The following is a 13,227-nucleotide window of genomic DNA, read 5'->3' as shown; positions in this document are numbered from 1 at the left end:
ACACCTGCCTGAGTTTTACCTTCCCTGTAAGCTGGAACTGGCAAATCCCCATTCCTAGTGGTGTGAAGATGAGATATTACTTACTGTAAAGGTCTGTTCTGGACCATAGAAAAAGAGACAGGCAGATGTATTCCTCATGATGCTGGTGATCAAAAACTGTTTTGATTTGTTTCTTAATTTGACTCATTATGATCTCCTCGCATATGCCCAGTTAGTCACTGCTTAGTCAAGAGACTACTCCTTCTTTCTATTTTCTTTTTTCCTGAGTACAACCTGTCTTATTTTTGACTGTGGAAAGAACTCAGGGAGAAACTAGGGATTCTGCTGGATAAAGCAAACTTTTGGGTCATACAATCCTGCTTGACTTGGACAGCCATGGGAATTAACCCATTTCTGAAAATGTCTTCCCTGGACTTTCTTAGTAACCAACATCCCATGCATGCTTAGGGGCCACAGAGGCTAATGTCCTACTGCTTGCACAACTGGAAGAAACAGTGCAATTCCACTTGTTGTGAGGTGCCATCAAGTTGATTTTAACCTATGGTGACCCTATGAATGAAAAGCAGCCAAGATAACTTGATTAGATGAACTTTGGTTTGGCAATCATTTTTGCAGTTCAGGACTCACTCTGAGCAAAATTTCCATATGGTTGTTTTGTACAAAACACGTAATTTTTCTGTGCAGATCAATCATGTGCACATTTTTTTCACAGTAAGTCTCTAATCATAGAATATTCTGAACAGGGACAGCATTTGTTTTGCACACGAAAGAAATACTATTTTCTATATGGAAAAAAAACAGTTTCCTGAGAAGAAAAGTACTGTAATTGGGGACTTTAGCAAGCCAGTCATTTGTTAGGGATATAGCTCCCACTAGTTGGTTGAAGCAAAATTAGGTGAAGGACATTCGATCTGATTCAAACTGTTAAAATATTAAATACATTTTTATTCTATATTCAATTCTTCAAACCTATGGAAGTATATCAGCTTTTAATAGTATTTGTGGATCGGCCAATAGGATGAAAATGGAAGAAAAAAAGATATTTTGGCTTTGTTGCTGTAAAGTAGAATTTAACACGTTTTAATTTATAATAAACTTATCCTGATGCTTTATCTCATTTTAAAATTAACCAATTGTGAATAATATTTCAAACTCAGCAAATGACCCATATAAAGTGTTATTAACAGGCTTAATTCTCTGCAGGTTAATTTATTTTAATTAAGAAGATACATTATTGTTTAAAGCTGTGGTTGATTATCACAGTCTTTTGAATTGCTTATCATAGACTCTTACCAGATGCCATTGCTATTATTTCAACATCTGGAGTATGAAAGAAGATTCAAATAACATTATGCAGCACTGTAAATATTTTCATCCCAAGCTCCATCTCCTTTGATTAGATATGATCATTCATTACTCTCTTCATATTGAAACCACTTAGTGGGATGCAATTTTTGTGTCCTGGTATAGTGATTATTAACCAACCTTTACCCCTTGAGTGTTTGTTGTTTTATTGTAAGCTTTTGGATTGGTTTATTCATAATTGATATATCTTCTCTTCAATTACATTGGCTCTAGAAAAAGAAATAAGTTTAGTATAAAAACTGATTTGAAACACAACCTAAAACTGTTGGCTAAAACCCGATGAAGGACGATCTACTAGCAGTGGAGTCTGGTCAGGACAATCATTTCAATACTCCTGATATGTAGAACAGCATAAAAAGTAATACCTGAAATATATGTGTGCCTTCAGTATTTCACAATGTCAGATGCCTGCTTTATCTTTTGACTCCTTTTCAGGTAAAAACAAATAGCATACATTATAGGAATGTTATTTTAATATTGTTGATGTTGTAAAGTCATGAACTGTAGCAACATACTACAGCAAAAGTTCAGTAATTTTAGGTTTCACTGATGTTTATGGGAGATATATCATGTGGGTTTTTTGTCTCCAATTGAAATCAGTGAGACCCAGATATGCTCCACTTTGGTTGTAGCATGCCTTCTGTATTTTATTTTATTTTTTACTTTCACTGTAGTGTTGTCTAAGATCTATATTAGTAAAACTTTAAACTGAGTTTGAGAAAATGTATTTTGGACATGGCTGTAGTGTATGACATAAGTGTTTTACATGGTCATTGTGCATTTGTGTGAAAATTTTTCTTTTTCTTTAATTCATTTAGGAAATGTTTTCAAACAGCGCACTTTTATTTAGAAGATAACACATCACCTCGAGTAATAGCCTCACCTCCGGCACCAGTCTTCCCTGTATCAGGTAATATGATTACAATTTGTTATATGAACTATTTATGAACTAGGTTTAAACTGATAACACATTTATTCATCTTTAATTACAAATAAGATCTAACCAAGAGCTTTCTGCACATGCAGAGTTCAATCATGCAGTAAGTTACTCAAAGAAAAGCAAGATAGCAGCCAGAGAAATAATGTGCAATTTGGATTTTCATGTTCGGCTCTCTGTAAAACCTTATGTAAGAGCTCCCACAAAAACATTACTGAGGTCCTCTGGGGGATGGCTATTCCAACCAGCCAGAACCCGACTTTTCATCAGCCTCCCCATGACTGTGGAATGGCCTGCTGGAAGAGGTCCAACAGCTAAACAAGGTGTTGGAATTTAAAACTCGATTGAAGGCCTATCCAGTCAACTTTCAATCATGAGTTTTGTTTTAATAACAACAACAACACTTTATTTATATTCCGCCCTTCTCCCCAAGGGGACTCAGAGTGGATTACAGTATATGTAAATAGATACAGGCAAACATTCAATGACTTGTTACAATACAATGGGACACAAATACACAGACAAAGGCAAAGGCTTCTCCTTTTATTTCTGGCTCTTCACATTTTGTTACCAATGTATGTCAATTCTGCAGCTGTGTTTGTATAAGTTTTCATGTGTATGAGTTTATCTATGGAATTTAGTAATGTATTGAATTTTTATGTTCATTTGTTTTTTAATTTGTTGTGCCCTGCCTCAAACCATCAGGAAAGGCAGGTAATGAATAAAATATATTTATTATTGTTATTATTATTATTATCAAACCAACATAACTGCAAACAAACAAAGGGGAGAAGCTTGGAATCTATCCAAATTTTTAGTCAATTCTACTTATTATTTCAAATTCATTCTTTTAGAAAAGTATAAGGAGTTGCTACAAAGCTCTTCTCTATTCTTGTTTATTTAGTCAGTGACATTCAAGTTCTCCTTTATGTAGCACTCAACTGCTTTCTCAAGAGAACCCTCTTCTCCCTATTGGGACAGTCGCCTGAACAGTGATTGGTTGATCTTTGTGCTACTTACTTCTGTCTTCATTTTATTTTTGTCAACATTTGAAACCAGAATGTGCAACCTTGACCACATCCTTTGAATCAAATGGATCAAAAACTATTAGTCTCAGTGGGTGTAGTGTAATTGTAACTGCTTTCTTCCTTACCTTGTAGAATACAGCCTCATGCGTTTTCTCAGAAGTATGCATCAGAGTGAAACCTTTTTTTATTAGAAAACACATTTACTGACAGGCTCTTTTGTTAATGTGTGAAAGTGGTGTTACTTATTTGTTCAGTTTTGTAGGTTTGAATAGCTCATTCAATTCATGTATACAAATCCATTCAAGTACAAAAAAAAGAGAAACTGATGGATTTTAATGCAAATTTACAATTTTGCAGGGACTGAGGCATGCAAATGCTTGGTATTTTAAATGATAAAACATCTGTTGATACAAACAACAATTCCTTATGTGATTTATATGATGTTTTTTCATCACTTTGAAATATTTTTTCAATTTATATGTGCAATAAGGAAGACACCTGTAAATTATAATAGGAACTCATCAAGTTCAATATCCAGTTTCTTATAGTGACCAGCTAGATACCTCCACAAAGCCCAGGAATAATCAGTTGAATAAACATCTTGGGAGATCTTTTGCCCACTGGACGCAAATCTGATTAATCCTGTTTACAGGCATCCAGGAGTGTGCTTTGCCCCAGTTAGAGATTTCTCAGTTGGGGGGGGGTATAATTTGTTTTCCAAGTACTAGACATCCCATCTTCTTTTCTGCCTTGACACCCCATTATAGAATCTTTGGGTTTTATGTCTTTTCCTCTCCCTCTCCAAAAACATCTGCTATTGCATTTTGTATACCACCTTGTGCGAAGTATAAGTTTTAAATAATTATTTATTTCCTTCTCCCTCTTTCTTTCCCTTTCTCTATCCTTTTTCTCTCTCTCAAAATTCATCATTAAGATGACGTTGGAGCAATCCCAACAAAGCATTTCCCAAAACATGTTTTAGATTTACATGCCAGTAATGGATTTGCTGAAGAATTTGAGGTATGGAATATTATATAATTAAAATGGAAAACTGAAACAGACTTTGAAAGTACTGTTGAATATTCCTATGTGGTAAAATCCTAGGTGTCTATGTGATTGCACTAGTAAAATTGGCATGTGGTTAGGAGGAAGCCAACTTGTACTGACTAAAACCATTGGTACATCTAGCCCAGTATTGTCATCCCTGACTGGCCGCAGATCTCTAGGGTTTTAGAAATTCCTGTCCTCATCTAACTGGAGATGTCTTATATTAACCTGATGGTCTGTCATCTGGGTATTAACTGCACCCAACCCAACTTATTATTCAAAATACATTGGCTGTTGGATGGTTTACCCACTAATGGGAGAACATCGGCAAACATTTATACAAGAGACATCTTTCAATTGCATCAGTTGTAATATATGGATATCAGGAGGATCTCTTAGATCTGTTAATGCAAAGGCAATGAATCCACCCTCTTATTGTACAGATGTTCTACCCACAGCTTCTGTAGATTATATAAGAACCATCTTGTTGCTGGACTCTGTTTCCAGCAGATGTTTGGTTTCGGGCATGCTCTCATACAAAGTCAAGCAGCTGCAAAAGGAGCAGCTGCGACCCCTTCTACACTGTGGTCCTTCTACACTGCCATTATCAAAGCAGATAGTCCACATTATCTGCTTTTAACTGGATTATATGGTTCTGCACTGCCATATAATCCAGTTCAAATCAGATAATCTGGGTTTTTTTTTAACAGTGTAGAAGAGATCCAAAAAACAGAGAGTGGATTATCTGGCCCTGTAACAACGGATGCACCTGATGCACAGGAGTGACGAAGTTCAACATATGAAAAGGTCTATGATATCAAAGTACTTCAGAACATACATTTATCGTATTTGACTATAAAAATGGGGGGAAATCCTGAATTTCAGTGGACACAAATTATACTTTCCATTTGTATAACTGACCACAAGCATAAGCTCTTCAAATTCTGCCAACTAAAGGGCAACAGAAAGCAATACACAAAAAGAACTGACAAACAGGTTCAATAAACTTTCTGATATCTTTTTACACTTCTTTTTATGTATGAAATGGGGATGTCTACATTTCTCCTGCAGTGGGGCATAAATTTTCTATGTTACACATGGTCTATGAAAATGAAAAGTGAAAATCAGTAATCCCTTTTCTCCATTGGTGTACAGTACAGCATTTAAACTTGCTTTGTGGATGAATAAAAGATATCTGCTAAAATTGTGTTTGGAGTGTTGGTTAAAATGTAATGGTTAAATGTTAGGATGTAATTTGCCAAATTCAGAATAACACATGAAAATAATATTGATGTTTGTTATGCTTCACTTGTGTTTCAAATTGTACATTGGATAACATCATAGACACGCAATATACAGTATATGAATTAAATACTTGATATGACTAAGAAGTGATAAATGTAAATGATTGATATTAAATTAAGAATATTCTCATTAAACACTTAGTGTCTTCATTTGCAATTCATGTTTTAGCTGTCTTTTGCATGACTGAATCTTTGCATGATTTTCATGAGATGAGCTGTTATTTTAATACAGCATTATTTCTAATGCAAATCTGTTTGTAGCTGCAGATCATAATCTGTAGACTAGAATACTGAGTAGAATATTGAAATGAACAGAATTTTTAGGTAGCTTGTCTGTTGAATTAGTCATTTTAATTCATAATAATTTTTTCCATTGGTGTTTTGCCATTGACTTGAATTAAATTTTTAATCACTAAACCATATTTATAGTGGCATCACTAGAGTTGGTTTCACCTAATGCAGTAACTCATGGTGTCCCCTCCATGGACCTCTTCCTATACCAGACCATACCACAATATTGCAGCTAAAATACTTGACAAAATCAGCAACTATAAAAAAGCATGTGCAGGTGAAAAATATGATTCAAAATGTGACTATAATTGCATAACAGTGGCAGACAGCTTTGACTAGACAACATATGCATTAGAATGTTCCAAAAGTAAATTAGCCTAAAGTTTTAGCCTTTTAGATGTAGGCAGTACATATGACTCATAGTTAACAATGGAGGTGATAAAACAAGAACTGAGAGAAATCCACCAATCAGAATGGAATTTACTCCTGAAAGAGTTATCATGGGGGGAATGGGTCTTCGCTGAAGCTTGATCGCCTATCCTTGTTTCCACAACAAGCCATTTTTTTTCAAAATCCAATTATCACAAGGATATAAAGTAAGGTGAAATTTTCTAAACAGGGACATAGACAGCAAAAGAAATGTTACAGGGCTGTTAAGGTCCCTTCTACACTGCCATATAATCTAGATTATCAAAGCAGGTAATCCACATTATCTGCTTTGAACTGGATTATATAAGTCTACACTGCCATATAATCCAGCTCAAAGCAGATAATCTAGATTTTATATGATAGTGTAGAAGGGGCCTAAGTCTTCCCTATCCTATCTAAAACAGATAGGTGAGTAGGTAGAGAGACAGACAGATATGGCTGGGGTTACACTTAAAATGCACAATAATTCTATACACAGTCATTTGGGTGTCACCCCTTCTGATGGTGTCACCCTGTGATGTTCACACATACACCACACGCACACACACTTCCCTAGTGGTGCCACTATATATTTCAAAGTGAATTTATTTGATGTGCATGCTGTATATTAGAAATATCCAGCTACGTTCTATTATCAGTATTTACATATGTTTATACTTCTATCATAACCATACCTGCTTTTCATTGTATTTGTAAAATATAAACATTTACTCATTTGTTACGTGCTGTGGAATTTGATTTATTTTTACTTTTTTGCATTCATTTCTTCATTAGACACTGAAAGAGTTTTACCAGGTAAGGAATTATTTAACATTTTCTTTCTCTTTTTCTTTCTTTTTTATAAATATGTAGATTCAAGATGTAAGGGACATTTTAAGGGAAGGGGACCAAATATACAATGAGATATATATCCACAGCAGCATATGTATATTTCTCTTTTCAGGAAGTCCAGACCTGCACTGTAGATCTGGGTATTACATCAGACAGTTCTAATCATCCAGACAATAAAAATAAGAACAGATACATAAATATTGTTGCCTGTAAGTATTCTCATATGTTTGTTGCCATTTATGGTAAGAATGCACACAGAGCCACTTTGGCAGGCCATTGAAACTGCTACATCAACTTATTTATCTGATTTCATCTGGTTTATATCTTGCTTTTCTCTATAGCAGACCCAATGTGGCTCCCAAACTATCTTTTTAAATTAAAACAATTAAAATCATAATTCTAGACTCACTGATATATAATGAAATATTGTTAAACCACCAAAACTAAAACAAGTGATGCATTTGCTTATATTCCAAAAGCTAGGACCATATGCCATTAGGTATTGCCCAAATGCAGGTGTCTTTCATCTTATCATTTGCTGTCAAATCAATTTTGACTTATGGCACCTTCTGATTGCGACAACTCCATGAGCCCCATTCATCAATCTGCTCAGATTATATATCTTCATCACCAAGAAAGCCATGCCATGTACTTCATGGGCCATATTCCCCATGAGCACCATCAGCAGAACAACCTAACGTTGGTTGATATTAGGGCTCATAGTGCATCAAGTATTTGGGTCCTGAGAAATGTAGAGCTTTGTCTGTATTGCTAGCATCTTGTATTGATTTTGTGTAACGACTAGTTGGCAACTAGTATAGCAATTTCACAATTGGAGCAATCAGATAAATTGTTTATATATTGCTGTTTTTGATGCAAGACTTAACAGCGGTGGCGCAGTGGGTTAAACCATTGTGCCAGCTGGACTGCTGACCTGAAGGTTGGGTTGCTGACCTGAAGGTTGCCAGTTCGAATCTGCGAGATGAGGTCAGCTCCTATCTGCCAGCCCTAGTTTGCGGGGACATGAGAAAAGTCTCCCAGCAGGATGGTAACACATCCGGGTGTCTTCTGGGCAATCTCTCTGTAGGCTGCCAATTCTCTCACAGCAGAAGCAACTTGCAGTATGCTCTCAAGTCGCTTCTGACACTGTTTTTAAAAAATGCAAGACCTTTTGCAAATGGGAGGGAAATAATTTTATATATTTATTTTCCAACTGATTACATTTTACTTACACTTTCAAAAAAAGGAAAAACCATGATTATTACTTAAACTATGTGCTCATTGTAACTTTTCTCCCCCATCCAATCTAGATGATCACAGTAGAGTTAAACTTGCTCAACTTACAGACAAGGATGGAAAACTCACTGACTACATTAATGCCAATTACGTTGATGTAAGTGAGCCTTTCTGTTCTACTATCTATTTAAAATTGGTTTTAAAGGTGGGTTTTAGGGAGTCAGATCATAGTCATGTCATCATAGTTACATCTCCTAATCAAGGTTTTGGCCATTGCATTTAACATTCAGATAAAAGAAGTACACTTCATTCACCACCATTATTTTAAACATTTCCATCAACCCATCTGAAGAAATTTTTGTATGTGCTGAATTGGGTCTGTTTTGCTCAGAAAAATTTTGGTGCATGGAATCTGTCACACAAAACATACTAGATAAGTTGATCCATGAAATTGGAAGGTCTATGATTCTATGACCTTCTTTAGTCTGTGATCATAGAACATGCTTTTGATGTTCTTCCTTTCTAGTAGGAAATCATGCAATTATATCTCTTTTACCATTAAATACTAGAAGTGGAACAATGGGTCTGATAAAGAGTTTCATTCTGAAAATTGTGTCATAGGTACATCTGAATATTCTGGTAGAAGTGATTTTTTTTTTTTTAGTATTCAAGGCTTAGTGGATGAAATGTATTTTGCCATCTTTTGTATTGTATTAATTGGTACTTGTCTTTCATTTGTTTAATGTAGGGCTACAACAGGCCAAAAGCATATATTGCTGCTCAAGGACCTCTAAAATCAACAGCAGAAGATTTCTGGAGAATGATTTGGGAACATAACGTAGAAGTCATTGTTATGATAACAAACCTTGTTGAGAAAGGAAGGGTATAATCACATCACTTTTTCCCTTTATGTATTAGAATTCCTTTTCAGTGAATCTGATGAGGCTCTATATGTATTACACAATGATAGCTTCCATTGCCGTAACTCTGTCCTGTGGAATCTTTAGGTTTGTTGTTTTGTGAGGTAGCTAGAATTTCCTTTTTAGAGAGCTCTGGTTCAAAATATTATAAATACCTGAAGGTCTACAAATGTGTAGGCAAGGAAAAATGCTATTTGTTACTGTACTAATGAAATTTTAAAGCATTGTTTAAAATGTTTACAAATATTGATTTATTTCTTTTGCCTTCTAGAGAAAATGTGACCAGTACTGGCCAGCAGACGGTAGTGAAGAATATGGAAACTTTTTAGTTACACAGAAGAGCATTCATGTTCTTGCCTATTACACTGTGAGAAATTTTACTATTAGAAACACAAAAGTGAAAAAGGTAAGTCACAGTCTAATCACATACCACTGATACTGTAAGAAAATCACAAAAGATGGACTGATTTATTGAACATTTCTCCTATCAAACGGCACCAAGAGCAATGATAAGACCAGATATGACTGCTACAATTAAAACACAAACAGACTAAAGATATCAGCTTTTTTGTTAATTAGCAGCAGCTGAGCTTCCATGACAAAGGCTGGTCATAATAAAATACTTGTATTTATTTATTGGAATTTTATACTGATGTGACTAATATTTACATTGCTTCTTGGATGCAATCCTGTAAAAATCCTTACTGCACATTAAATTCAGTTTGTATAGTTTGACTACAACTACATTTGCATTGAAATTATCTGAAAATTGCAAAATATTCCTCAGGTAATTTAGTGGTATAATTAGAGATTTAGGAAAAATAGACCTCAGAATTCAATGGTATTGGAATTTCCTCTTTTTGAAGAAACAGTATTTTCAAGTTGTCAGTATTAACAGATGTAACACTTTGCAGATTTGTTACTTTTATCCTTAATGTATCATCAATAACATCAAAATACTGAGTTTTGAAAATTGCAAAATTCTGTTGTAATATTCAGGGATGATAAGGAAGGTGACATTAAGCTATGACAGCATGTTTGGAGTCTAGGAATCTGGCTAATAGATGTGATATACTTAAGAGAAGTACTATGGTCATTGCAGTCATTCAAACAGATTTTAGAAAAACATACAAGCTAATCTAGATTAAGACCCAGTTTGGAGCAAGCTGTTATAGAAAATCATGATGATTGTAAGTTAATATGGGTGAGAGGAGAAAAGTGATCCCTGAATAGTTAAGCAGTCAGTTTCCTATGTAAATGTTCGAACATTTGTAGTCGTAGTAAATTTCTTGATTAGCCCTTAGGCCATATCACAGTATCAAAAAGGCTTGATAAAACATGCTTACACACCATATAAGGTAAAGGTTTTCCCCTGAAGTTAAGTCCAGTCATGTCTGGGGGTTGGTGCTCATCTCCATTTCTAAGCAGAAGAGCCGGTGTTGTCCATAGACACCTCCAAGGTCATGTGGCCGGCATGACTGCATGAAGCGCCGTTATACACACCATATAGTAAGTTAAATAAAACACTTATATAACAATACAGTAAATAAATATGATAAAACTGAATATATACATCATGTTTCTGTTTGAACATTTATATACATTTTGGAATTACACATTTTCCCCCCAATTATATATAATTTTACTAAATATGAAGGGTTTACATCCAGTTCCCAAACACCAATCTTTGATCTCCCTTACAACCCCATGTCCTTCCTGAAAGGCAGCTGTAGAGAGTTAAAGACAGCAACAAGGAAGATGCAGAGATAAAAACATTATTTCCTGAAATTATGACCTTTCCTCAGTCATCTATAGATGGAAGGAACTCTTCTGTTCTCCAACATGACATTCTGGAGCTATTCATAGAACTGAAAGCTTCAACTAATATATTAAACAATTAAGACTGCAGTCTCAACTAATTCTACAGATAGTACTAATGAGTAAACATACAAAGGATTGTAGCGTAAAGCTTTGTTACATGTTGCATCCATGTGTGATGTGCTAAATATGAAACATAAGTAGCTTGTGTTTGAAAATACTATATTAGAGAAAGTTCTTCATGTACATATGTTGCTCTACAAATGCAGAAATACAGAACTAGCTGTTTTCTATTCATAAACATTCTGACATTATTTGCTATTTTCACATTGACAGGACAATTGGTTTAAACTGATATTTGCACATGTTAGATCCAACTTAAATTACTTTAAAGTAATTACTTTAAAATTACTTTTCAATTTCTTCAATAGCACAAAGTGTGAATTCTGTTATTTTATGTAATTACTGCATAAAAACCACTTTTATTTCTCTTTCTCCTTCTATTGTTGTCTAACAGTTATTATTTATTTTTAGGGTTCCCAAAAAGGAAGGCCCGGTGGTCGTGTAGTTTCTCAGTATCATTACACTCAATGGCCTGATATGGGTGTCCCTGAATATACTTTACCAGTACTCACATTTGTCCGAAAAGTAGCATATGCTAAACGTCATGCTGTAGGGCCAGTTGTGGTTCATTGCAGGTCAGTTGTTTTTAACCAAAATTCTCCTACATTTTAATCATTAGATGACTTGCAAATAGATATGTATCAATATCCTGCAGGAAACATAGCTACAACAATGTAACTCTACTGTTGTAACTATGCCCCCATCTACACAAACCATTTAATTAATTTTGAAGCTAATTTCAGGCTGTGGCAGGCAAACAGCAAACTCCCACAAACGCGTGTGAAAGAAAGTCCTTAATATGCATCAATGCATTGTGGAACACAAAAGTGAAAAAGTCATCTGGGATTCAAACTGGTTGCAAGATTTCTTATGCACTCTATCTGCACAGTGAAACTACTTTCTTCAATACTGGCTTGAAAGTGACTGAAGTAGTCAATGTAGATGAATCTTGAGTCTTCCAACGTGGCACCCAAAAACCCACCTTAGAAGTCAGGCAGTGCCACCAGCATAGAGAGTCCTAGGCTGCAGGGGAATGGAGATGGTAAGAATAATAGAATCATGAAAGAGACTGCATGGGCCATCAAGTTCAACCCACTGCCATGCAGAAAAAGCACAATCAAAGCACTTCTGACAGATGGCCATCCAGCCTCTGCTTAAAAGCCTCAAAAGAAGGAGCATCCACCATATTCTGAGGCAGTGAATTTCACTATTGAATAGCTGTTACGGTCAGGAAGTCCTTTCTAATGTTCAGGTGGAATCTCCTCTCCTGTAATTTGAACCCATTGCTCTGACTGAAGAAGTGTTCATCCCTGTCCTGGAAGCACTTTCCAGAAGACGGCTGCAGGGATTCCAGTGTCAGAAATCACTATGCTGGTGACAATGCTTGGTTTTTAAGTTGGTTTCAGGGTGCACCCTCAGATGTTCTACTGATGCAAAAACAAAAATATGAATGAAAATATTTGCCATTTGTAAATCTGGCTTATAACCTCATAAAGACAGAACAGGATGTTAGCCATAGTTTATAGAGATAGCTATAGGCTATAATCTTGCATCATCATAGTCATTACAATTGACAATACCCCCAGCCAATTTTGACAGCCTGGCATCACCCCAACTAAAGCATTTCTGGGGAGATCAGAACACTGGGAGATGATGTCCAGAGTGCTTTCCTAGGTACAGCATGCCTTGAGACCCAACAGATGTAAGAGATCCCTCAGGGTCCTATCATTACCATTTGCCTCAAGGCTCCCAGTAGCCATACTATTGATGTAGTTTCCCAGTGCTCCAAAGTTCATCCCTACCATAATACATTGGTTGGTGAGCCTCCATGCTGAAAGGGTTTAGGGGATCATGCTTGGTAGTTCATGATATTAAACATGAATCACAGTGCCAGTTTA

General features: G+C 35.6%; 1 protein-coding gene across 4 annotated transcripts in view; it reads left to right on the top strand.

Annotated features, from left to right (window-relative positions):
* The window catches only part of ptprz1 (protein tyrosine phosphatase receptor type Z1), a 116,603-nt gene that overhangs the window by 88,553 nt on the left and 14,823 nt on the right, over window positions 1-13,227 (top strand). For 2 of the 4 annotated variants that reach the window (XM_062982346.1, XM_062982348.1), the window contains exons 14-21: window positions 2,184-2,275; window positions 4,265-4,350; window positions 7,176-7,196; window positions 7,345-7,441; window positions 8,543-8,625; window positions 9,217-9,351; window positions 9,660-9,794; window positions 11,741-11,904. In XM_062982346.1, coding sequence (XP_062838416.1) covers window positions 2,184-2,275; window positions 4,265-4,350; window positions 7,176-7,196; window positions 7,345-7,441; window positions 8,543-8,625; window positions 9,217-9,351; window positions 9,660-9,794; window positions 11,741-11,904 — 813 coding nt within the window. The remainder of the gene's footprint in view (window positions 1-2,183; window positions 2,276-4,264; window positions 4,351-7,175; window positions 7,197-7,344; window positions 7,442-8,542; window positions 8,626-9,216; window positions 9,352-9,659; window positions 9,795-11,740; window positions 11,905-13,227) is intronic. The other 2 variants (XM_062982347.1, XM_062982349.1) reach the window with 1 other exon arrangement.

The sequence above is a fragment of the Anolis carolinensis genome, chromosome 5 (assembly GCF_035594765.1).
Source record: "Anolis carolinensis isolate JA03-04 chromosome 5, rAnoCar3.1.pri, whole genome shotgun sequence".
NCBI lineage: Eukaryota > Metazoa > Chordata > Lepidosauria > Squamata > Dactyloidae > Anolis > Anolis carolinensis.
This window is presented reverse-complemented; position numbering and strand designations above follow the sequence as displayed.